Source organism: Eleutherodactylus coqui, chromosome 3, assembly GCF_035609145.1.
Source record: "Eleutherodactylus coqui strain aEleCoq1 chromosome 3, aEleCoq1.hap1, whole genome shotgun sequence".
In the NCBI taxonomy this organism is placed as follows: Eukaryota; Metazoa; Chordata; class Amphibia; order Anura; family Eleutherodactylidae; genus Eleutherodactylus; species Eleutherodactylus coqui.
This window is the reverse complement of record NC_089839.1, coordinates 91,281,746-91,308,553: the sequence shown is the minus strand read 5'-3', so window position 1 is coordinate 91,308,553 and position 26,808 is coordinate 91,281,746. Positions and strand designations below refer to the sequence as shown.

General features: G+C 43.1%; 2 protein-coding genes across 4 annotated transcripts in view; both read right to left on the bottom strand.

Moving 5' to 3' along the window:
- Positions 1 to 8,414, bottom strand: part of GPATCH11 (G-patch domain containing 11) — a 35,395-nt gene extending 26,981 nt beyond the window's left edge. The window contains exons 1-2 of one of the 2 annotated variants that reach the window (XM_066595877.1): positions 8,206 to 8,413; positions 4,040 to 4,266 (exon numbers count right to left, since the gene is read on the bottom strand). In XM_066595877.1, the coding sequence (XP_066451974.1) occupies positions 4,040 to 4,266; positions 8,206 to 8,267 (289 nt within the window). In that variant the 5' untranslated portion in view covers positions 8,268 to 8,413. Of the gene's footprint in view, positions 1 to 4,039; positions 4,267 to 8,205 lie in introns of both variants that reach the window. The other variant, XM_066595878.1, reaches the window with a different exon arrangement.
- A 7,879-nt stretch (positions 8,415 to 16,293) lies between these two features.
- HEATR5B (HEAT repeat containing 5B) overlaps positions 16,294 to 26,808 on the bottom strand; it is a 53,279-nt gene continuing 42,764 nt past the window's right edge. For both annotated transcript variants that reach the window (XM_066595875.1, XM_066595876.1), the window contains exons 28-36: positions 25,828 to 26,065; positions 25,305 to 25,559; positions 24,666 to 24,793; positions 23,544 to 23,688; positions 23,101 to 23,373; positions 21,754 to 21,978; positions 21,394 to 21,545; positions 19,981 to 20,194; positions 16,294 to 18,833 (exon numbers count right to left, since the gene is read on the bottom strand). In XM_066595875.1, coding sequence (XP_066451972.1) covers positions 18,529 to 18,833; positions 19,981 to 20,194; positions 21,394 to 21,545; positions 21,754 to 21,978; positions 23,101 to 23,373; positions 23,544 to 23,688; positions 24,666 to 24,793; positions 25,305 to 25,559; positions 25,828 to 26,065 — 1,935 coding nt within the window. In that variant the 3' untranslated portion in view covers positions 16,294 to 18,528. The remainder of the gene's footprint in view (positions 18,834 to 19,980; positions 20,195 to 21,393; positions 21,546 to 21,753; positions 21,979 to 23,100; positions 23,374 to 23,543; positions 23,689 to 24,665; positions 24,794 to 25,304; positions 25,560 to 25,827; positions 26,066 to 26,808) is intronic.

The following is a 26,808-nucleotide window of genomic DNA, read 5'->3' as shown; positions in this document are numbered from 1 at the left end:
CCCCAAAGAAAAAGCTACAGGAAGGGCAAGATAGGAAAAGTACGGCGTTTACTACTCTATAAGACGGAGCAGCGCCGAAAGTGACAGATGGTAGTTCGGAAGGTTTTCTCAGTAAAGACAAAACTATAACAGAGCAATCAAAATGTTAAAATAAGTTGACCTTTTTTTCCACCGATTTTTTTCTTAGAACTCAAATGTGTGCAGGCATCAATAACGTTTACAAGGCGGAAAGAGTCATTTTCAAAACCGACTCCATCACATTGGAATATACTGCTACCGACCGACATAGGAGGATATGGCATAATTCCAAAACACTAAATTTAGTAAACGTGTCATGGCCAAAAGTATGTGGACACCTCAACATCAAATTCACATGTGCTTGCTGAGCATCTCACGCTAAAGCCATGATTCTTATTATCACATTATTCCACCTTTGCTGCTATGGCAGCCTCTATTTTTCTTGAAAAGTATTTTACTAGCCTATCCCATAAACAGATAGGGGACTGACCAATGGAACTCCCACCGATCACAAGAACGGGGTCCCAGAGTGTTCCCGAATAAATGGAGCGGTGGTCACTACTTATCCATTCATTTTGATAGATATCACAGATGGCCAAGCGGTTGTACTCCATCTCTGACAGATCCATCGGGAGATACTCAAGACCAGATTCTTGTGATTGGTAAGGGACCCAGCTGTCAGACCCCCAATTACTTATTCCCTACTCAGTGTAGGGGATAAATATTTTGTGGGACTGCCCCCTTAAAGCATACCTGCACTTTCAGATAACTTTACAGAATAAATAAGGAATAACACTACTTCTGACCATTCTATGACCTGCATCCTTCAGCAGTTTTCCCCTCTGCAGGCTGAATCTCTAGTTTTCAGTTCTCTCAGAGCTGCTGGGGGTAGACTACTACTATGAGGTTTAAAAAATAAAAATAATACCACAGAAAGTGTCCAAATACTCACAAAACATAAGAGGGCAGCCATATACACTACATAACCCCCAACATATGGAGAGCCAGACGGATAAACGGAGGAGCAAGAAGCACATGTGAGGACACTGATGAGTCAGCCACTCACAAACCTTTCTTTAATATTGAGGGAGGTGGGGGCTGCATAGTGTTTATTCCTGCACAGAAAAGTAGACACGGGGTGTCAGGCCACATGATACGTGTAGTGCACCATGTGGGCTCACAACCTATTAGTGACACCATATGGCACCTTCCTGGGGAATTCACATGCTGGGGAGTGAGATATGGGGGTGGGATTCACGGCCCTATATCATGCTTGTCCGTGTGAAGTTAGCCTAAGAACCATCTTCAGCATAAAGAAGAACAAGGAGTCCTGGAAGTGGTGAAGTGGCCCCACGGAGCCCTGATCTTATCCAGTCTGTCTGGGATTACATAAAGAGATAAAAGGATTTGAGCAAGTCTATATCTACAGATCTGTGATTAGTTCTCAGAGGTTCCGAACTCCGGGTGACACTGTATGCAGAGGAGATCCTGACTCCTCCCCATCTACTGCATGAACAGGAGCTGGGGAGGGGGGGGGGGGGGGGGGTCAGGATTTTCTCTGCATAGAGCGCCGCGCTACTGTCTATCAGTGAGACATCTGATAGAAGAACATGTGATAGAAGGGTGGTGGGGCTGCTGTTAAGTCTTCTCATCAACTGCAAATTATAAGTCATATTGGCAACAATTTAGTCGCCATCTGGAGCCCTGTTTTTTGTCTACATTCTCCTCCCCTCACCATCCTCTTCTATGGCCAACATAAAACACCTCACCCCCCCACTTCCTGTTCTGTCTGATTATATCTGTTACTAGAGACTGACTTCATATGACAACAGGCAGTGAACAGCAAATTAGACAGATATGACACCCTTAATGACCAGCACTTTAAAAATGACTTTTTGTGCCCTCTTAAGCGATTTGTACTTTTGGTAGTTATCACATTGGCTTCAAAGTGCAGTGACCACTTCAGTTCATCAACAAAGTCATGCACCGCAATACATGTTGCATTGGTGTACTAAAGTAGCAACATTGCAGATAGAAGGCTTTCTGAAGCCAAGTCAAACAGACTAGCGGCACAGACTCCTTCCTCAAGCATCCTCATCTTTAATAGGAAGCCTGGTAAAATACAGTATAATGCAATACCATAGTGTTCCATTATACTGTATAAGCGATTATCGCAGGTTCATGTCTCCTATGGGGGCTAAAGAAAAAAAGTAAGATAAAAGACATGTTAATCACAAAAAAATTAAATTAAAAACAAACAAAAAAAACTTTTACCAGTTCTCGCATCAATAAAAAGAAAAGTAGAAACTGATATTGCTGTATCCATAGAGGTCTAATTTATTGAAATATCACATTATTAATCCAGCATGGTGAAGGCTGTCAGAAAAAAATAAATTTAAAAAAAAGAGAAGAAGCTCTATCATGTAGATACGTCACTGAAAAAATAAAAAGCTATGATTTTCGAAAATGGGAATACCAAAATGTGACCGGGACACAGGAGCATCAATGACCCTTGGTCATGAAAGGGTTAAATCAGATTCACTAGACCGTATTTGCATGTGTAATACAGTGTATAGAACCCATTGATTTCAGTGGATTTACTCAGACACGTATTTTGTGCATGCAATTTTGCTGTGCAGAAAAAGATAATAATATGCAGCACGTTGTATTTTCCTGGGCAGTTGCGCAGGGAAAGGGAACATTTGTACGTCATAAAACTAATTGACCATTTCAATGACTGAGGGTATCGTTGTATATTTTTGTGTGCACCAATATGCATGCAAAAATGTGCAGTTAAAAAAGCAAGAAAAAGAAACATGCAGTCGTGTGAGCAAATATGCAATGCCCAATGTGCAAAAATGCACATGCAAATGCAGGTTTAGGAGTCCATTCCTGGCAATTTTCTAATGCAAGGTGGATATATCCTTTTTCTTCGTGGACAGAGGAGAGGACAAGCATTCCATTGTACAACACATAACAGATGGTCAACTTAGAAGACCACCAGATAAGTGGTGAAGTTGGGGACAAACACCTGTCTTGTGAGGTGGTGTTCTGCAGAGCACATCCGGGTTGTGATATTGGGAACAGTGTTTACAAGCAGCTGACATCCATCCATCCGTGAAAGCCCTCACTGACTGACTCACCACTAATTCTTTAACTGTCCGATGTACAAACATAAAATTTGGCAAAACCATTCTTTAGGTCTTAAATGGGAAAAGTAAAGGGGTCACAACTCGATTATTCAATGCTGAGTGCAAAAGTATTGGCGCCCCTGTGTAATATACCAAATCTAATTCTCCAACTTCCTGATGTCGTACAAACATTAAAATTTGACAGAAGCATTCCTTAGGTCCTAAATAGGAAAAGTACAGGGGTCACAACTCGAAAATTTAGTGCAAAGACCAAAAGTATTTGCGCCCCTGTGTAATGTAGCAAATCTAATTCTCCAACTTCCCAGTGTCGTACAAACATAAAGTTTGGGATGACCATTCTTTAGGTCCTAAATAGGAAAAGTAAAGGGGTCACAACTCAAAAAATTCAATGCCAAGTGCAAAAGTATTGGTGGCTCTGTGTAATATACCAAATCATATTCTCTAACTTCCCGATGTCGTACAAACATTAAATTTGGCAGGAGCATTCTTTAGGTCCCAAATAGCAAAATCAAAGGGGTAACAACTCGATTATTCACCGTTAATTGCAAAAGTAAGTGCACCCCTATGTAATGTAACTTCCTAGTGTTGTACAAGCGTGAAATTTGGCGTGAGCATTCTTTAGGTGCTAAATGAGGAGAGTGGGAGGGGGTGGCACATTCTGCAGAGGGACATCGGTACATGCAGCCTGAGGAGAATCTAACGCTCCTCTATGTGTATACATATTTTATTCCTCGGTTACTCTAAAGTAACTTTGACTTCATAAAATTTTCCGTGCAAACAACATGTAAACACCTGTATCAAATTAACTCAAGTGACACCGGGTATATCAGCTAGTTGTTTATGAAAACTGATACAAGTAAGATCCCTACCTTTCTTGCCAAGTGCTTGGCCTTTCTTATAGCCCATCTTCTGCAGTAACGCAAAGCCCTTGTTTTCGTTGCCGAGAGCCTCATTTAGTACAGTTTCCCTCCTTTCCTTTTCCACCTCCTTCAAGCTCCTTTGTCTGTTCTTAATATTACTTTCCTTATGCTTCTCCTCCCTCTCGTAAGATTCTTTGACTCTCCTTGGCACGGGGACTCCGGGTCTAACATCCTGTCTGGTACATAAAGATAGAGAAAACTATTTTAGGTCAGTTTGAAAGCAACAAGTAAAGTTGATTACCAGAAGTTTTTATAGTTGCTTTTTAACAGTAATTAATGCAATACAACTAAAGAAAAATGAAAAAAAAATTCCATGCTAAAACTAGCAGGACTCTAGAGGGCATTTAATGTCCTAGTCTACAAGAGATCATGAAAACCGTCCTTGTTAGGGCTCCTGCCTACAGGCTGATATTTCCTGCGGGTGTCCGTACCACGGATGCGCAGCAAATAGCGCCCATAACATGCTATGGGAAATCGATTCTTCTGGCACACTTGTGGAAACCAACTGCGGTTTCCACAAGCAGAGGAGAAAAAAAAAAATGATAAGACTTGCAGCATGCTCCATTTTTGTGCAGATTTAACACTAACGGCTTTCATTGAAGACAATGGAAGTTGTCTGATCCTTGGCCCTTCCGCAATCACAGTGTGGAAAGGCTGCGGCTTCCACGGCATCGCTAAGTCATTGCGCAGTAAAAGCAGGAGCTTCAAAAAAAAAAAAAAAAAAAATCTGTACTGCGCATGTCCGACAGATCGCCGTATGGACCATCCGCAGTACAGAAGAAAAGAAAGCAAGCAGGTACGCGCAGACACCACTGCTGGTGGAGCTGGAATCCAGCTCTGCAGTGTACAGGGGGCCTTAGGCCAGATTTACATGGCTGTCTTGGCGCAAAGCATTGCGCGCACAATACACAGTAAATAGAACCCATTGATTTTATAGGGCTTATTCACATCAGAATTTTGCGCACACTCACTTCGATCATGCTAAATAAGTGACACTATTTCCTGCAGAGCAATCCATTGAAAACAAAGGAGATGCACTGCGAATATGCAGGAAACCTGCGCATTGGCGTAGCATACAAGGACAGAGTCAATGAGATACTGTGCCTAGAAATTTACATGCCCTTAAATGAGGGGAAATTGGCTTCTACCCCATTTGGGTTTTTTTTCGCCTTCCTCTGGATCAATATTGGGAGGGGAGGGGCAAAATACACGGGTGTAAGCACATTTTAGCTGCACATACACGAGCAAAAATGCACTTATGCCCAAGTGAAGCCGGCCTTGGAGGTGTCGACGTTTGTGCCCCAGAGCTGCTCTTCCTACTGGGATTCTGGAAAGGAGGTTGTAGACAATCAGCCAATCTGAAGCCTTCGGGCAGCTGTCTTCAGTGAAAACACGCAGTTATACATAATTCCGCGCTTTCTATCATCTCATATTTCCGTGGCCATACACACTGTGTCCTCTGCTGGGCATCAGAACATAACGGGCCCCAGTAAATACAATACAGATAGCTGTCTGCTGCACCAGGAGACCACCACATTTATAACGCCCCCAACACTTGACTTACCAGCAAAGTGCTGGAAAGAAGAGGAAGCACCTTACTGTATCACTGTGCTGTTTACTAAAAACGGTTACTACTCTTCCATGCTGAGGCCGGGCTCACACGGGCGGATTTTGATTGTGGATTCCGTGATCGCCGTCCTCATGGGTGATCCGTGGGAAAACGCAGGCGCCGAACGGCATGCATTTTTGCTTTTCCGTTCACAGTCGTGGATATGAATTGCATATTCTGCAAGTGGAAGAAAAATCACAGCATGCTCTGTTTTGCCATTGAATCCGCGTGAACGAACTCCATTGATGTCAATGAAGGCCGTTCAACCAGCAACCCATACGCAATTACCCTTGCTTTTGGGCTGCGGTTACTCACATCATCGCTGAGCGACGGTGCGGGAAATACAAAGAAGAAAGAAAAAAAAAAAATTGTACTGCGCATAACCTAGGAGACAATAACCAGACAGCTAGTGTGATTGATTTATACACACACTTATGCATACAGCTAAATTACAACGCACTTCATTAACCCCTTAGCGACCAGCAGTAGGGGTCTTTTACAGCGGTCACTAAGGGGCCTTAGGTTAGGCTGCTGCGTTTTACTGGAATCCTGGATCCTGCACTAATAGCCGGAAATGGAGAAACCTCTGTTCCCAACCATTTAACCCATTACATGCCACAATCATTAATGGTTGTGGCATGTAAGAGGGTGACAAGGGGGAGTGGTGACGGGCTCCTATGCAAGCTAAAGGTCTGATCAAAGTCTCTGGACCTGCCAGGCATGCCGGCCCATCAGACCCTGCCTCCGGCAGAGTGTGCCAAGTTGGCATCATAGACATGCGTAATGTAGTGTGCTATGTCAGCGAACCAACAACTGCATCTTTAAGTCCCCTTGAGGGACAAAAGGTATCTGTCAAAAAAGGTTCAATAAAGTTAGTTTATTAAAAAATTTTTAAACCCCTTACTTTTTTCCTATAAGCTCCCTTTATTGTAGATTTTTTTTTTAAAGCACACGTATTACATATCACCACGTCCGTAATTACACATACTATAAAAATATTATGTCTTATGGTAAACGGGGTCAATTTTTCTTTTATCCATGTCCTTAGAAAAAAAAAAAAAAAAAAAGCAAGCTAAAGCTACCAGGCCAGTTATCGAGAAGCTGGCACCAGTTTGGTACGCTGAAATTCTTTTGAATCTTTTCACGTTCCTCAGATCGCTATCAGTGGATGGTAAAACACACGGCACTGTGTGCGATGCGAGGTCCCCGAATGAAAACACTTGCCGATCCTCTAATGAGCCGGAGGAACACTACTTCACAGAAGTGATGGGAGGGGTGTTTTACCAGAAAGACTCCTTGCATCCGCATAAAACCACATGCGGACGAACAAGATATCGGGCAGAGCTTCCTGGGCTGAAAAAGTTGCATGTAGACCAAAATGGTATGAATGGAAAATACAACTTCTCACAGAAAACAAGGCCTCCCACAGCTTATTCTGCAAAAATGTCCCTCGTTGTGGAAAGCGGCAGCGCAAATTTAAAAAAAAAAAAATTTGTAGTAAAAATGACTTTTAATATGCCAAGGTAATAAGAAAAAAAATGTATTATATACATACACACACACCCAATTGTTACTTCCATAATTGTATTGGCCCACAGAATAAAGTTAGCACACTATGTATACCCCATGGCGTTATAAGAAAAGATAAAAAAAAAATGTGGTTTTGTCACAAAATTGTCGCTGCTCCAACCCCCATGAGATGCTCAGTGCCTGTAATTGCAGCCTGGGGTCCCATTGATTGCAATGACAGCTGCGCCTGCAATTAGGAGCGCCGCAGTAGCAGCTTCCGCTCTGACCCCGGTATACCCTGGGACTGGCGGCAAGCGCTGCCTGGAGAACCCCTTTGGGTCTCGTTCACACAAGCATATTTGTGCAACATATTACATGCACATGTGATGCACAGTGAATACAACGCATTGTCTTCAACACGTCTGTTCACATTAGCGCTTTTATTTTTTCGCGTGATGTGTGATAAAATACGCAGCACAACCCAACTTGGTGCGCAGGAGCCCACTGCAATCAATGCAGGGTGCGAATATGCACATGACATACGTAGAAAACCTGCCTATTTGTACCACACACAATCAATGTGACTTTGTGTATATTTTTGGTGTTCGCAACCACGCGGCACATTTACGTATACAAATACACACAACGGACAAAACATGTGGCCAAAAGTGTATTGCAGATCTGCGCGGCGTAAATGCACTGTGCAAATACGACCATAATGTGCAAAGTAGCCTGGTCACCAAGGGGTTAAAGAGCTAGTGCAGGCTTAGAAACAAAGATGCTATTACCTCAAGAAACAGCACCACTCTTACCCAGAGGATGTGTCAGGTACTGCAGCTCAGCACTTTTCACATGAACGCCCCTATTTCCCCTAATTCTGTACAATCTCTTTTAACACTAACGGCATGACGACATTAATAACCCACTAAGGAAGTCCAGAAGCGGTTATTCTACCAACATGGCCGATAGCAGAACCTTGACAGTTGAGGCCGCTTACAGGGAGCTGATGAAGGCGTCCGACATGTAATCATCCTCCTCTTCTTCCACGATATTACTCATTATTACCGACACTTTTTATACAGCAAAGATTAGGAATGTCCGCAGGAAGTAGCCGAGGAGTTATTACAGTTGCATGAGGTGCTCGCTCCAGATTACCCTCCGACCGGAAGTGGTTGCTCCGCCACCTTTACTGCTGGCGCCGTGGTGCCTGCACTAATCGCTTCAGTTATGCACGCTGCCGATTCCAGTCAATGAGGTGGCTGGAATCGGCACCACGTGACTACACAGCGTGCACGCGCATTGCCTTCAGCAGCCGTGCACTACACAGTACAGTTAAGCAGACGTGCACTACACAACTACTACTACTATTGCACGGCTGCTGAAGGCAATGCGCGTGCACGCTGTGTAGTCACGTGGTGCCGATTCCAGCCACCTCATTGGCTGGAATCGGCAGCGTGCATAACTGAAGCGATTAGTGTTAATATGCTGCCTGCACTGACTGCCATCTTTACTATTGGCGCTGTGGTGTCTGCACTGACCGCCATCTTTACTGCTGGCGCCGTGGTGTCTGTACTGACCGCCCTCCCCTAAAACGGGTAATGATGTCTTTAGTAAATAAATAAAACAAGGAATTTGTTAACTGAAAACCAAGAAAACGTGTTGCCAATATTTACAGCTATTTCCATTTTGCCAATGCTGGGCCGGTTTTCTGTATTGTGAGAATTTCTACAGCAATTAATCTTCCTATACTCCTACAGCTGGGTACATGTGTGGTGACAGGACAAGTGGGCACAGTGCTCCTGCCAAGGGTCCTTCACACGGGGTATTTCTGCACATATTTGCAAACACAAATATGGTGTCATTGATTTCAATGGGTTTGCTCAGATGCACGCACCTTTCCTGCACATTTTGGTCACGCAAAAAAACACCACTGCAGGCTGTATTTTCCTGCGCATTCGTGCACCAAAAATCCCCATAGAAGTTAATGGAGTGGGGGGGGGGGGGAGGGGCATAAATACGTGAAACACTGCATAATAATTGTGCAGATAAAGAGAACACATCTTGAACTCATTTGACTAATTAGCCATTTCAATCGGTATGTAATTTTGGCCGCGTACAAATGCACATGGAAAAAACTGGAAAACACTCTGTATGTGTATTTCCGCACGCATTTGTGCTGTGTTTTTTGGCAGAATGGGTGTTGTGCATTTGCGCGTGCAACTGAGTGTTTTACTGGACTTTTACGCACAAAAAAACCAACACATATATGTGCGCTCAGCCATTGAAACGGGCAATTAGTGGAATATGTGATATTTTTGGGCGCTAATGCGCAGGTAAATAGAGCAGGCTATGTTTTTTTTATTCATGACCAAAATGCGAATGAACCCTTTGATATCACTGATTTCTATTTTCCGCATATTGCGCCCGCAGATTTTCCGTGCACAAATACTTGCGGATCTGGGTTTGGTCACATTCCAGTTGTGAAAAAGAAACCCGCAGCTTGTCCTATATTCGTGCGTATTGCATATGAAAATAGCGCATATCAGGCCGGATTCACACAAATGTATTTTCAGCGTGTTTTGCACGTGCTTTTTGCATGCTCTATTTTCCTCTACATTTGCAAGGAATATAGCACAACTTGATCTAATTACGCTAATCGCCAAGTTCAATGAATGGGAGCAGGGCTGGGTTTTGTTTTTTTTTTTTTTATGCACAAAAGCGTACGATTTGTACGTGCAAAAGTTCAATGCTCTTCGCGATAATACATGGCACAAATGTGTGCGTAAATACGCTTACGCCCGTGTGAAGCCGACCTAAGTGTCAGTCCTCGCCCTTCTTCATCCATGGTCTCTATAAATATCAGCTATATCACCAAGTGTGACTGTATCAGTCGGTGTCATCTCAGTATTAGGGCTCATGTCCACGGGTGGTTTTCATCACATATTACACGTGCATTGAACGCATGCGTGATATGCGGTAAATGAAGGCAATGAAAGTAGATGGACTTTCATTGTTCCTTGCACACCTGCATGTGGACACAGCGTATCCATACGCAAGAGAAATACATCGCAGCATGCTCTATTTTTCTGCCTATGATACGCCGTCCATACACAATACATTGTGTACAGTCAGCGCTTTCATACGCAACCCCACTCTGAACAGAGCAGGGAATTTAAAGAAAAGAAAAATCACACTGTGCATGTCCGTGACGCCAACGTTTCTGCATTTTAAAAAAAACTGTCAAAATCTGTACCATTGGTGTAGATTTTGACTGGAAATCAGCCACATGTCCGCAGCCGATTTGATACTATGCGGCTCTCCAATGCGGTTCTGCTGATCAGGTGAGGCCACTACAGGCCACTAGTAACCAGAAGCCGGGGAGCGCTGACAGCAGGAAGCCTTTGGAGGAGGTGAGGGGGAAGGGCCACATAGTATTTCCAGTCAAAACTCGCACCAATGCTATGGATTTTGAATGTCTTTCTGATAGAGAAATGCTGCAGAATTTGCTTCCTGTCTTTTTGGAAATGGACATGTACTTTTGAGAACAACAGAGGTGAAAAATCATCCATTGTGATAAGCCCCGCCCCTGACCACACACCCCTGTCCCGCTTTGACCCTGGGAAAATCTGGTCACCTTACTGGCTGTCAGTAGTCAGCTAAGCCACTGCCTTGGAAAGATGTATGTGAAGGTAAAAGCCTATTAGTAAGGTCAGTAAATAGGGCAAATTGGCCGTCATGAAGGCAGATTCATGTGAGTGTATTTGTGCATGAAATATTTGCTTGCGTAATATGCAGATATTAGAACCCATTGATTGCAATGAGTTAGATCACAAATGCGTATTTTCCATTCGCATTTCAATCATTCAAACAAAAAAACACAGCATGCGTCATTTTCCTTCGCATTAAAGGGGTTGTCTCACGCCGAAACGGTTTTTTTTTTTTCAATAGGCCCCCCCCCCGGTCAGCGCGAGACAAACACAAGGGATGGGTTAAAAAAAAACAAACAAACGTTTAGTACTTACCCGAATCCCCGCTCTGCGGCGACTTCTTACTTACCTTACCAAGATGGCCGCCAGGATCTTCACCCACGATGCACCGCGGGTCTTCTCCCATGGTGCACCGTGGGCTCTGTGCGGTCCATTGCCGATTCCAGCCTCCTGATTGGCTGGAACCGGCACACGTGACGGGGCGGAGCTACGAGGACCAGCTCTCCGGCACGAGCGGCCCCATTCACCACGGAGAAGACCGCACGTCTAAAATCGCCAGAAGACAGCGAATTTAGACGGATCCATGGCGACGGGGACGCTAGCAACGGAGCAGGTAAGTGAATAACTTCTGTATGGCTCATAATTAATGCACGATGTACATTACAAAGTGCATTAATATGGCCATACAGAAGTATATAACCCCACTTGATTTCATGAGACAACCCCTTTAAGGCTGGATTCAGACGAACGTATATCGGCTCGCTTTTCACACCGAGCCGATATACGGTGTCCTCTTCTGCAGGGGGGAAGGGGGGGGGTTGGAAGAGCCAGGAGCAGGAACTGAGCTCCCGACCCCTCTCTGCCTCCTCTCCACCCCCTCTCCGCCCCTCTGCACTACTTGCAATGAAAGAAGGCAGGATGGGGTGGGGCTAAGTTCCGAGAATTAGCCCCACTCCCGTCCCGCCTCTCCCCATTGCAAATAGTGCAGAGAGGCGGAGAGGGGGCAGGAGCTCGGGGCAGGAGCTCAGAGCACCACTCCCGGCTCTTCCAGCCTCCCCCCCTGCAGAGAGAGATGACGTGTATCGGCTCGGCGTGAAAACCCAGCCAATATACGTTCATCTGAATCCAGCCTAACGCAGGGAAAAAGCACATTGAACTCATTACACTAATTGCCCATTTTAATGGCTGGGAGCATCGTTGCATTTTTTTTTTTAGTTGCGTAAGAAGTACGGTAAGAAAAACACACTTGCATATGCAATGCCCATTTTGCAAAAACGCAGCGCAAATGTATGTGTGTGTGTGTATATATATATATATATATATATATATATATATATATATATATACACACACACACACACACACACACACACACACACACACGTGAATCTGGCCTAAGAGGTTAAAAAGAATGACTGCAGGCTCTAAACGTGTGCCACAAATTACACCACTTTATACTTCCCTTTGCCAGGAATATGAACATAAAGTAGACAAATACTCCAATTACAATCAGACCAGGTCTTTAAAAAAATAAGACATTTTTCTATTTGCATATTTTATAAAATAAAGACAAATTAATGGGTCATGCTTGTTTTATTTGCACTTTTGTTGCTTGATACAGAAAGTTACAGTAAAAGTGTGATCAATGCCACAAATGTCACTAATTGATGAGTTCACTGCAGTTCAAGATTGTTCGCAATCTGAGTATTGTGCTCAAGGTATTTTATTCTTCCCTTAAAAAGAAAATGTATATTATATAAAAAGCAGCTTTCCTCCTCTTTGTGTAAACAGAATAGTTCTTTTATCCACCCACTAAAGAGCATGTTTGTAAGCATTGTGTGTGGATTTGCTGAAGGTCATTTAAAAAGAAGAGCACAAAACAGCGTGAAAGAGCTAAAAGATGATAGGAAAAAAATGACCGCAGTTCAGCTACAGATTTGGACAAGTGGTGCAGATTTTGTTGTGTTTTTAGCCGCGGAATGCGTCCTGCGGAACGCCTTGTGGAATTTTCTGCATTTTTTTTCCAGCAGACCTTAATTGTGGGATTACATCTCTTGTAGGTTAGAGATACGCAGCAACAATTCTGCAAGATGTCCTTGATTCCAAAGCAGAAAGCATTTCCGCAATAGAATTTAATCTCGCGGTTTTGGAGTAAAGACACGTTGATTTTAACAGGTGTGAAATTAAACCAGTAGGGTTAACAATGTGGCACAGAAACGTCCATGCGGACCAATTCTGTCCCGTGTGAAAGCACCTTTGGGGGAAAACACTCTGTGATGCATTATACATGGAATGCCTAGGGATCACCCATAAGCACAGGTGGCTATGCACATTTGTGCGAGTACAATAAATACATAATTATATCAAGGGATGGTAAATTCCAGGACTTCGCTCTACACCCTCCATTGCAAATAGTGCAGAGGGGCGATGAGGAGGCAGAGAGGGGGCGGGAGCTCAGAGCACTGTTCCTGCCTCTTCCAGCCTCCTCCCCCTGCAGAGAGGGATGCCATATATCGGACGGACGTGAATACCCAGCTAATATACAATCGTCTGAATAAGCCCTAACAGAGTATGGGTGGTCTCACACAAAGCACTCTTTTTGAAACAATACTAAATGCACCCTGTGACACTTTTTGAGCCAAAACCAGAATGTAATTTAACAGAAGCGGAAACTATAAAAGAACGTTCAGACCGGGACATATCTACTACAGATGATCTGCATTGGAAGGCATGCATCGGCAGAACCTGCACCAAATGGTGCAGCTTTTGCTGTGAATCTCCCAAAAAATCCACAGTGCAATCCACAGCAAATTATTGTCATGCTGTGGATTTAAGATGTGTAGAATCTTTTTGGATATTCTCTGCACCAATTGGGTGAGATTCCTTAATATCCCATTCCCATGGCTTGTACTTTAAATGCTGTGGAAAATTTGCAGTATTTACACTACATGTGAGCAGATCCGTAAATGTCTCCTTCCTGCTGGACCTACTTCTGGCTTTGCTTCAAATAGCTACAAAAAAACCTGCAGTACTGTATTTAAAAAACAAAACGAATGCAGTGCAAAACCTATCCTAAGGCTACATTCACACGGGCGAGCGTTTTACACGATGATGCAAGGAGTTATTCATTCAAAACCGCCACGCATCACTTCTGTGAAATTGCGATCCTCAGGGGTGTGCTTCACAGACGTCAGAGAATCACAAGTGTTTACCATAGATTTCAATGGGAAACATCACATCACACGGCATGCAAGAGCCATGCAAAGTCTTTAAGGCCTCCTTCACACGGGCAACAAAGTCGTGCGATTTTGCCGTGTTGCTACAAATCGCATGTATGTGAAGCCCATGCTTTCCTATGGGTTCCTTCACACATGCAATGTTTTGTAGCAAGCAACAACTCGACACATAAACCTCGCAGGTCCGGCGATATGCCTGCGACTCGTGAACTTTTGTAGCCCATGTTTCCCTATGGAACCTTCCTCTCGGTTGCATCGCATGAAAACGTGGTTTTCGTGCAGTGCGGTGCAACTTTGACAGTAGAAAATCCTACAGTCAAAGCCAAATCTAAGTCCTAGCTGCAGGAAAAAAAAAACAGATACATCACCTTAGAAGTTCCCTCCGATGCCGCAGCAGCTTCTCCCCAGGTCCCGGCCCGATTTCTCTTCTCTTTATCTTCTGGCCGGGGATTGAAAAATCACCGCCTTTTGGAAGCGCTGGCTGTGATTGGCTGACGCTTAGCCAATCACAGCCAGTGCTCGATGAATGGCTGTGATTCAACCAATCACAGCCATTCATTGAGCACTGGCTGTGATTGGCCAAGTGTCAGCTAATCACAGCTAGCGCTTCCAGAAGGCAAGGATTTTTCAATCCCTGGCCAGAAGATGATCAGTGCCAGGACCCGGGAGAAGCTGCGGTGATGCCCCAGACAGCGCGGGAAAGGTGATGCATACTTTTTTTTTCTTCAGCTACAGCTTATTTTCAGGGTAAGGATTATATTTCAAGCAGCCCCTCCACCCCCGCCCCCGAAAATCCTCACATGTGATGCTACAAAGTCGTGCGACTTGGTAGCGCTAAAAAAAAATCGGGGTATTGTTGCAAGAAGATGCAGCAATATTGCACAGTGCAGCGATGTGCTATCACTGCCACTTTCTCGCGCCGACGCAGTGTCACCCGTGTGAAGGAGGCCTAAGGGTTTCATTGAAAACAATTTACGAGGAGTTTCGATCGAATGTTAGAAGATGGGATGTGCAGCAATTTTTAACTTTGCAGCATCGCAGTGAGAAAAAAAAAATTGCTCACGTGAATAACTCCATTCTTGATTGGAGTTCATATTCTCGCGAGTTTTGTGCGTCTTGCAATAGAGCAAGATTATCGCTCGCTTGCATGTAGCCTTAGGCTGGCTTCATACGAACGTATGTGACCACGCAAAACGCATTAAAATAGAAGCCATTGATTTCAATGGGTTTTTTTCCACTCCTGTGAATTTACTGCACATTTTGGTTACGCAAAGAAAAAAAAATGCAGCCTGCTCTATTTTCTTGGGCATTTGCACAACAGAAGTCCCCCATCGAAGTCAATGGCGGTGTTCAATAACCTTGGAGATGTGTGAAACACTAATCGCTCAAGAAAAAGAACACATCTTGAACTCATTAGGCTAATTAGCCATTTAAATGACTGGGTGCATCAGTTGGGGTTTTTTTTGCGCGTGCAAATACGCATGCCTTGCAAGGGGAAAAAACAGCAACATTTTCACCAATGCGTTGTTCATTCTGCAAGAACGCGGCTCTCATGTGTGCACAAATACGCTTTCGCTCATGTGAAGCTGGTCTTAGGTTAAAATCAGATGAAGTTCTGCAACTGACCTATTGATCCGTTTGGGGCTTGCAGTAAATTTATGTGATTTCTGTAGAAACAACCCCATTCAGATTACTGGAACTGATTTTCAGGTGCAGAACCTTCTGCAACAAATCTGTAGCATGTGAATGTATCCTTATTAGAGATGAGCGAGTGTACTCGGAAAAGCACTACTCGCTCGAAGATTCGGGTGCCGCTGCGGCTGACAGGTGAGTCGCAGCGGGGAGCAGGGGAGAGCGGGCGGGAGAGAGGGAGAGAAAGATCTTACCTCCGTTCCTCCCCGCTCTCCCCTGCAGCTCCCCGCTCCGTGCCGGCACCCGAATCTTCAGGGACGAGCACAGCGATACTCGGATAAAGCCAATTACTCGAGCGAGTAGTGCTTTTCCGAGTACGCTCGCTCATCTCTAATCCTTATGCATAGAAGCAAGCAGATATTGAATACTTTGTGTCATTAAGCTGTAATTCCTAAAAGAAGTCTTGGAGCATATAAAACAGGAGGGGGAAAAAACGTACCTCAGATCCAATTTCTGATTTCACACCTAAAAGTTTTTATTATGACTAAGAATGCCGTAAAAAGTATTCATTTTTAGTATAACTAGTTTGAATGTGGGGAAGATATTTCCTCTCAGGGTCTGCACCCTCATCAATGGAATCTATCACCGTACAGTATATAGAAGGGTTAGTGTGCGCTACATCTCCCAGCTCATGTGTCCATGCTAGATCATGTGTGTAACTACAGTCAATTGAAAAGGTCAAAGCATTCGAAAACTCATTCATTTAGAATATTTACACTTATCAATAAAGTTGCTAAAGAAAATCCAAAACACACAGTAAAACTGCTATGCACACATTATTTAAATCAGGAACTAGGAATGATACATTCTGAATGCAGATTGTAACAGATAAAAGTGAATGAACATTCAAACTAGAAGTGATCTTTGCCACTTGGGTCCCAGATCACCTGAAAATTAATATATATTAATAACTGCTAATCTTTACTTTTTACATGAGATGTTCAGATTCATCTTTATAATACAAACAAGAGATATGCGCAGCCTCTACCCACACAAGATTTCCATCATTTCCCATGGTGTACTGGAAGAAAAATATAGAGCACAGCCATTCTGATTGAATACAAGCCTCAGCTAAATGTTGTAATAGTTAATGCAATGTATTTGCTCATGGTTCCATATTTATGCTCTAATGGCAAAATTAGATTGTAGGATGAGATTATTTTTTTTTGCAGCAAACTAGTTTTCTAAGGCCGGTTGCGTTGGAACTTCTGGTTGGAGATTCCATTGCAGATCCGGCACAAAATACCGGTAAAAAAAAGCGCTGCATGCAGCACTTTTTCTTCTGACTAAAATTTGGGCAGCTAAGTGGAAATCGAACGGATCCCATTATAGTCAATGGGGTCCATTCAGTTCTTTCATTAAAGGGAGTTGTTGGCCCAAGGATTCCGCTTTCTTGCTCCTCAAACGGAGCAGCAAATCGGAACCCCCAACGCAGTTGTGAAGCCATCCTTACTGTGGTCAGATCAGCTAAACAAAATACTAACTGTATATTTATTATGTCACGGACACTTCAGAAAATAAGGTGCATGTCTAGAAGGGTCTATCCAATTGAAGTGCTCAGGAAAGCCAAAAGTCTAAGGAGCACCACAGCCCTTTGATTAAAAGATACAGGTCTGAGCTTGTGGACCCACAACAATCTTATTTTATGACAAATGTCAAAATGATTAAGGCAGGATCGTCTCTTTAAACATTTCTTCTATGAAAGAAATGTATGGCATAACCACAGGATATGCCATAAATATCTAATAGATGGGAATTTCACCTCTCAGAGCTCCACCCATATAGTGACCAAGGGCACCTAACAATCGATCTGCCTTGCGAGGAAGCCACTAGCTACCACATCCAGACAGAGGTTAACGTAACCCCAATGTCTATGGCTCTTTCCATTCTGATCTATGGGAGTCGAGAAAATGCCAAAGTTGCACCACATCACCACAATTCTTAATATCAAGTATTTGGGTCAGGCGGAAAATTCTACCCAACAGGCACCCACATTACAGACATCAAAGAAAGCGGTTTAAAAAGCTCAACTAATTTGCCAGGTCTCTCCATAGTCGTGCATAGGGAGAGACCTGTCAATCTAGCTGGGCTGGAGGGCCACCTCCATGACACTTCTCACTAATTCGGACTCTTTACTAAACTGGGTTTACTCTGAAACTTCGCAGCATTTCAGAGTACAACATGGACGTCTGTAATGCAGGTGCCTGTGGTTTGGGCAGCATAAAACTCCTGACAGGTTCCCTTTACTCAATGAAATCATAACCCTCTGAATTGCTTTTCTAGGGAAGTCGTTCATTGATGCCTCTTCTATTCCAACTAATGTAAACAAGAAAGGTATGATTAGATGTTAGATATTTCATCACAAAGTGTAGAGGCGTTGAAACTGTATCCTATGGTGGCATAGAAACTGCCCACTCTGTGAGATCACTAATGCTAAAATGTCATCATAAAAGAAAGGGAGTACAGAAACAAGTACCAGGGATATCTTTGTTCTCCGTCCCAAGCAGTGGACATGTGAAGGTAGGAAAATGAAAGGTTTTTTTTGTCCTGAAAACTATTTTAATATTCATAATGCGAGGAAAGCTTCCGGATGTATTAGCGTGGAATGAGCCAAGTTGGCTTTAAGCCGGTCCAAAACTTTTGTCCAAAACTAAATGTCAACCTCCTGTTCACAAAGAATGTCGATTAGAAAAAACTGGTCTTCAGTTTGATGGTAGGAGCATTCTGTATGGTTGGAGCCGGCTGTCGGGAAGCAGCTTTGGCTTTGCTTGCTTGGTTAGCTCGGATGGCAGTTTCAAGCCGGGCCTTCAGTTCTGGAGCAGCGCCCATTACAGTTTTAAAAGCATGCGGATAGAGAGGCCCAATACGCATCAAGTCCTGCAGTGCAAACTCATGGAGATCCTTTGAGGATGGAGATGCAGAGCTAAATGTGTTAACGTCAAGCAAGTAAGAAATTAAAGTAGGAACAAGGAGAGCAAGCAGCTGGATTCCTATAAGAGAAAAAATATATATCCAAGTCAGATATGGCCTATAATAGTTCTGGAATATATGCATGTAACCAAGCATTGGAAGCAAACCCACAAGATTAAGTTCAGGTCCTTTCACACAGGCTAATGATTGGGAACGAATGTTCGTGTGAAGGTGCCAGCTATCGCCCAATAAATATGCAAATGCTCGTTTGTTAGGCGATCACATCTTTTCTGCAGCACTAGTAACCATAGTTGCTGGCAGCTGACAACAATGAATATATCTGGGGGATGAACGATTATATTAACAGCTCATCCTCCATGCATTGTGCACCAACCAGTGTGACTGTTTTATAAAATGAGCGTAGATATCATCAATAAAATTTAATCAGATAACAAGAAAAAAAACCTTAGCTTGTTTTACAGCCTAAATATTTGTCAAACAAGACTGCAAAATCCTTGCAAAATATTGTGAATATGTATAATAGTCTACTGCTCATGGCACATAAGGATGCAATGAAGTTCACGAATAGAATCTTTTCCTTCTCCCCTAACTTCAGTTTATCATTTAGGCCCAATGTCAACATGGAAATTAGATTTATTAAATCCGCGTGAGTCTCCCGCACGCGTGATCCGCACCAATAGGGAATCTTTGGGCAGCTGCAGGTAATTAGATACCTGCAGATGTCATTTTTCACAGGCGTGCGAATCGCACACACGGGAAAATAACCGCAGCATGCTCCATTTTTGTGCGATTCTCTCGCACAGACAGCTCCCGCGGCTTCCATTGAAGCCAATGGAAGCCATCCGGATCCGCGGGAAAGCAGGAGTTTAAAAGAAAGAAAGACGGCACGTGGCACGCTGCCAGGGTCCCAAGCGCATCCGCCGTGCAGAAGGAAGAAGATCCGGCCTGCACAGAGGAAAGCCCCGCAGCATACGGACAGATGAGTATAATGTATTTTCTGGCCTCATGCCTGCGCGCCCGGAGGAATCCACTGCAGGAATCTGCACAGGGAAACTATGATGGCCCGTGGACATGAGGCCTTACTTATTTTATTAAAAGTTATTTTTCAATAAAATCTTTATAAACACGTTTCTAACTTACAAAATAAGAGGGAGAGTGTTGCTTCTAACATTTGTACTCTGCTTTTTAGAAAATGGATATACTCACGGTTTTTCTCTTCTCCCAAAGCAACCAATCTTTCTAAAACTTTTATTCCTTCCTGAACGGCCAGCAGCTCAGAACTGTTGTTTGGTCTCTTCTTTTCAACAGCTTTAAGATTCTCAACCACGATTGGTGCCAGGGCATGAATATATGGTGTAGAAATGGCACGATTGGAATGTTGAAAGACTGACAACAGAAGCTGGTAAGCTTTAGCCTGAACCTGTGAAAATAAAAAACACAAAAGTTTTCATATGTTATTGCATTAATTGATTTTAAATCTGTCCAAACCTACCCCCACCCACCAAAAAGAAAAAAAATGTTTAAGGAGTTGCTGAGCACTAATGACTTGTACTGACCATGACAGAGCAACTGGCTTACTCAATGCAAGTCCAGAGTAGATAAGGAAACCGCCAGGCTTGCTCACTATGTCCCATAGACTTGCATGGTGCAGCCACATGCATGCTTGGCCATTGCCAAATATTGCTTCCCACCATGATTACCCACAGGTGTCCATGACTCTGAATTCTTAAGGAAGAATTCACACTGCAATAGAGAGAATAGCTTGCAGTGTATAATCCTATACATTTGCATACATCCTTTGCAGACTGGTATGTTAAAAAAGTATGTATACACAGTATATGCTTTTTATTGTTAAGGGCTCCACTTTGGTGCGGATTCACACTGACGGCTTCCATTGAGGTCAATGGAAGCTGTCCGATCCACGGCCCTTCCGCAATCACATTGCGGAAAGGTTGCAAATTACGCGTCATTGCTTGGCGAGGACATGAGAAAGCAGGAGTTAAAAAAAAAAAAAAATCTATACTGCGCATTGTCCGATGGCTCACTGTGCAGACCATCCGCAATATAGAAGAAAAAAAAAGCAAGCAGGTACACGCAGATGCCGCAGCGGAATCCGGCTCTGCAGTGTGCAGGGAGCCTAAAGTTCTGATATACATTGGGCAAACATACAGTGTATACAAAAGAACATCCATGCAAAAAAAACACACACACACACCAGTCCTCATTAAAGTCTAAAGGCATCTTGGCATATATGCAGAACATGCACCACATAAGTGATGTGTAATTTAGCCCAATAATGGAAGCTGGACTATTGTACCAACCCAAGCTGCTGCACTACTGTCAATGCATTTCTGCTTCTTGTGCTGACCACAGTGACAGCAACCCCTGGAAATCAGCCGATTGCCAGGCATCTAAGCAGCTGGTCACCGCCGACCATCAATAGAGAAAATGGAAAAAGTCCCGGAATACCCCTTTAAGTTATTGGTTACAAAATGATGATATCCATGCACTTATTGTAAACTAGCTTAAGGAGTACTGTGTATGGTTTGGGAGAGGCAAGTACAGATTTAGCATGTATAAAACAATGAAATTAAAAGGATTCATGTTCTCTAAACTCACCCAAGGGTCACTGGACGTAATGGCTGCTTTGAACTTGTTTATACATCCAGTCTGTAATGACTGCACACCAATAATCTCTGTGCTTGTGGACAACAGAAAAAGTACAACCGCTGTCAGTATGCTGACTTCATCCAGTGTGTGTTTGGAGTCACCTGTGAATGCAGAACACATAAAATGCTTACATTTTTACAATCAGAATATCACAAAAATTGGAACAAATAAATGAGCTGAAATAAGAAATGCTGCAAATTAAGGATTCATAAAATATTTATGTTATCAACAAACTCTAAACTAAACTATTAGAGAGGCCTACTGATCGGTGGATGGTGAACGCCAGCACTGGTGACCCCGTTTTCTTACCGGTCTGTGGATACTCCAACACAGATGCTAAAGTGCTCCGAATCAGATCAGTCCATTTCTTCTGAGTTTTTTCTGTCTTGGCCAGTGATGAAGTTACAATAGTTTTTATTGCTTGTAGGCAAGCACTAACCGGCAATGGCATCTGATTATCTGAAGACTTGATCGCAGTCTCTTTCAAGACCTTAGTGACCAAGTAAAGAACAGTAGGTAGTATTGTCATACAGCCTGCAAAAAACAAAAGCACTTGATTAAACAATAAAACATAGCTACTTGTGCATCATTTAATTACCACACATTTAGGTAGGCTCTGGAAAAAGATGGTAATACGCCTTAGCTGCCACCCAAATTGCTCATTCATCTGACAGATTTCTTCCAACCCCCTCTCATACACATGCATGCTCATCAGAGGGAGGGGAATAAAGGTGCAACAACTTATTCAAACGGAGGCTGGACAGACATCTTTCTGGGATGATTTAACTCTTTGCAATCCAATTTTGGATTCAGGGTTTCCTAGGGGGCTTTCTCTTTCTGCCATTATACAATGGCGCTGTCTGCTGGCTAGAGTCAGTACTGTGGTATGTGACATACTGGAGAGGTCCCCTGACAACAGAGTGGCCAGTAATATACAGTAAGAATACCCTGCCAGATGTCTTCTGACATCGGAGCTGTACAGCCTTCAATCAGAATGTCTTTGAACGTCAGACAGTGGATTGGAAAGGGTTAAAGCTCTTTTACACGGAACAATATAGGTTAAAAAAAAAAATCACGCTAAAATGAACGATAATAATTCGGTGTAATCGCAGCCGACAATCAAACCATAAATCATTTGCCCATTGTTCATTTTCTGCAGGCATAAAAATCATTGTTGGCTCGTTCACTTATTATTTGGTTTAAATACCAATCTTTCAGTCGTTCTCAGTCACTTATACAGCAAATGTGAACAAATTAGCGATTTCTTGTTTGAACAAGCCAGCGATGTATCTGCCTGTATAAACAGGCTGCCCGAGTGAAGTCTGACATCGTTTGCTCATTCAAACAAAAAATTGTTTGGTGTTAGCGGACCCGAGTGAATTCTTATTGAGCGGGGATTGAACCTAATGACCCTGGAGGTCCCTTCCAACTCAACATGAGAACAAGGATTGGGCATGATGAAATTAACATGCCCGATCCTTCTTTGCTTTGACATCTGCAGTCTGGGGACAGTTGGAACATTCCTTATTTTCATCTAATGTGTATGGTCAGCTTTAGAGTGCCAGCAGATATCGAATCAGCCTTAAACTATTCTATGAGAAGCTAAACATGATTATTTCTGTGTAAAGCAAAGGTGAAATATGTTGAAGCGGATACCTGCTGGTGAGCACAAAGTGGGAAGGTCAGCTAGAATGGTCAGTGTAGATGCCACAAGACGTGCGCTCTCTTCTGAAAGCTGCTGATGTTTGCTGATAACATGACTTGGAGAGTCTGACACCTTTGAGCTGAGCTGCGGCATGTGTCGGACCAGGATAAACATCAGTAGCTCCATAGCAGCAAAGACAAGAGACTTTCCTGGGATCAAGCCACCACTTTCTTCACCTTCACCCAAGAGTACTTGTGTTTCCTTTTCACTTGTGTCATCTTTGCCTGTAGGAAAATACCAAGACATGCCTTCAAGTCAGTAGCTATAGAGCTTACGGTCATAATGGATTTCACTAGTCTCTGCTAAGTAACAATTCATATATCATATAGAACACTAGGACTCAATAATTTTTTTGTAATTAGGCAATTAATACAATATTAGTTACTGGCCTTACTTTGAGCATTTCTTTGTTCCTGTAATTGGTCATGTGCTGCTCGCATAATTTGCTGCACCACACTGGTGACTAGCAATTGGACAGATGCTGGGTTACAGGTCAGTAATAAGCGATGTAGAACATTAAGAAGTTCCACTCCAATCACCTAGAATAGAAGGCATAACTCTTTCAGAAGCTGCGATAAGCACAATTCTATGACATTCAGATATTCTACTAGTGTATACAGCGAAGTCTGACTTACAGCAATCATACATGAATGACATACTACAGAATGGCCCAAGAGATGGAATCTTCTTCAGTCTTTCAACCAGGACTGAATCCAACATTGATTTTAGGGAAGCGGATAGGATTGTCTTGGCTACCTTAGAGTATAACTCTGATAACTAATGTACACTTTATGCAATATAAGTAAGTAAATGGGTGGACCACCTTATATATAGCATAGTTAGCACAGGAGGGTGGGTAATTGGTCAATTGACAATATACTGTTATATAGTCTTTAGAGGTTCTGCAGTGTTTTCGCTTTCTGTAGTCATGCTGCCTCGCCATCCAAACCTTATTCCGGGCAGACTGGCCACTGCAGTTTTTCAAATTGCCACTGATGGAGGGGCATGTAGTGCAAGCCCATAAATCAACACTTTCCACTGAGACACACTATGCCCTCTGACAGTTTTCTTCCTTGATGCAGGTCCTGGACAAACAGGAAACTGGCACATTTGGTGCCTTTCCAACCGGGGCCATTTGTAGAACAGAAGCAGAAGGGCTGTGTAGAATGAAGGCTTGATGGTGATGGGCCGTGGCTTTAGAAAAAATAAAATGCCGCAGAATCTCTTCAGACTATATATGTTTGCAAATTGACAATATACCCATTACCAATGCTCATGTGCTTATTATACTGGGATCACCCCTTTAACGCTCCAAAACATGCAAGGTATATTTCAGTGCAGGGAATGTGGGGAGCAGGTGCCACTGTGGAAACAGGAGAACTGGACAGCATGAAATACAGACAGTTGAATCCTTGTTTCACTTGATACAACATGTTGGAGGCCTTTTGAGCTCAAGACATCTGGGACGCAGACTATGGGGAAAGCAAATTCATTTGGAAGAATTATTTAAATGTACCTGATCTTCTGCTATGTGACTTCTGGCAAAAGACGACTCCAAAAGAATATGCAGAGCCTGAAGACAAGCCGTGACATGTTCAACAGGTTCTTCTGGTCGAGGCGCACAAAAGAACTGGATGCTGATACCTGGTTATACATAAAAGATGTTCATGATCACATTTTAATACTGGCCCTATTGTATATGCTCATCTAGATTTGTGAAACTATTCATCTAGGTTTCACATATTTTGGCTGCAGCTTTCCACTATGGGTTTCTTGCAAAAAAAGCTTATGATTTTGCTGCGATTATAAAAATCACAGCAAAAAACAGGCAAGCCCCAAGCAGTGATGGTAATTTAGCAGCTTCCTGCAATCTCATTGTGGGGTCTGTTCGAGAGACAGAGGGAGCCCCCTCTCTCTGTTGGGCCATATAAATGTATCTAAGCAATTAAACAGTTGGGATCAGTGTTATCTCCAATTCCGGCAAAGTGTCGCCTATCAAAACCAGCTGTCACCTACTGTGCATGGAGCGGACTCTGCTCTTGAGCCTTCTCCATACATTTACACTTGGCATAACGGATGTCAGCAAGGCGTTTATTACTAAGAAAAATACAGATGACACATTCCCTTAAAATTCCTAATTTTTGTTTTCACTCACCTAAAATCAGATGCATTCTATCTTTGTTAAGCTCCATGAGTGACTTCGGACTGGGTGGAGTTCCAGGTGGCTGGTTCAGTGTGATGGCAGGGTTACATTTCTGAGAGCCTGCCATGGTCGCTTCATCTGCAATCTCTGAATTATTAAAGCCAGTGGAATTGAGCCACAGTGTTACAGCATGTAATATAGGTGCCCAGGAGTTGCGGTAATGTAGCCTTGCTGTATCAATTGTTTCAGGGGTGTAGAATGCTCCGCCTGTTCATTAATATCAATAAATATAACAGTATATATAAATGGCTAAGTGTAAGAGGAAAAAGTTTTAGCTCCTATAAAGTACAGTATCCCCAACCAAACAGTAGTGAACAACGAGGAAAAAGTGGCATGGCAAAGTTGTAGTTAAAGTGTAACTGCAATAAGTTCCCCATAACTGTACTTGGATTCTTCATATCCCCAAATTTAAAAAAAAGACTAAGCGCTCTCCATGTTTATACTACGTAACAACGGTGCATGAGAGCACACTTACCATCAGGTGGAAGTTGGCTGGCAAATTCCGGTGGCAAAGTGAGCAGAGCATAGTCCTTCAGCACTGCCAGCCACAACCGGCTAAGTGTTGGCAGAGCAGATTCAACCAATGATATCAAGCTGTCTGGTGGAAGCTCATCTGCGGTACCATAATCATCATCTTCGTCATCATTTGTCTTCATGGCTTTGCTGGCCTTACTGCCTGCTTCATTTTTAATGGTCATGGCCACAACATACACCTATGATTCAAGGTATATAAGATATTATACCCATTACCTCTGCAAAATGTCAATTTCAGACTGGTCTACAGAGGGTAATGATTTCAAGCTCATCATGAAAATCCCTAAAGTCCCTCAAAGTACTAGTATATGAAATTCAGCTCTCATATAAACAAACTCTGAAATATAATAAATGTATAAGTCTGTAAACAATTACTGAACGAAATGAGCGACTACTAAAAAGAAAAAAAAAAAAAAAAAAAGATTGCTTGTGCCATTAACAGGATCAATCTGTCACACCGACATCCCAATCCTGTACTGTGACAGGAAACTGAAATAAGTTACTTGTCACCAAAACACTGTGTTGTGGTCCTGAATGCAGGAGCCGCCACGCGGGGGCATGCTAAGGAACTTTGTGACATCATTGAGTCACATAGACTTCCTGCACATAAGGCGGTCAGGGATATGAGAAGACATGATGTGCCTCTTCTCGGCATGTGGATCACTGGTAACTGTGATCTACCGGAGCGTCAGGTATTAATACGAACATTAGCCAAAAAGCATACTTGAGTTGTCCACAGCCATCAATTTTTGCGTGTTCAACCCCGACCTTATCTGCTGTTGGCCTTCAATAAAAATCTTCTTTACCATTTCAATGGGAGTACCGGAAATCACAGAATACAAATGCTTGGCAATCTCTGGCGTTCCTACTGAAGTGACTGCAGCAGCAGCACATAAGTGCAAGCTCCAATCCTGTCAGACCT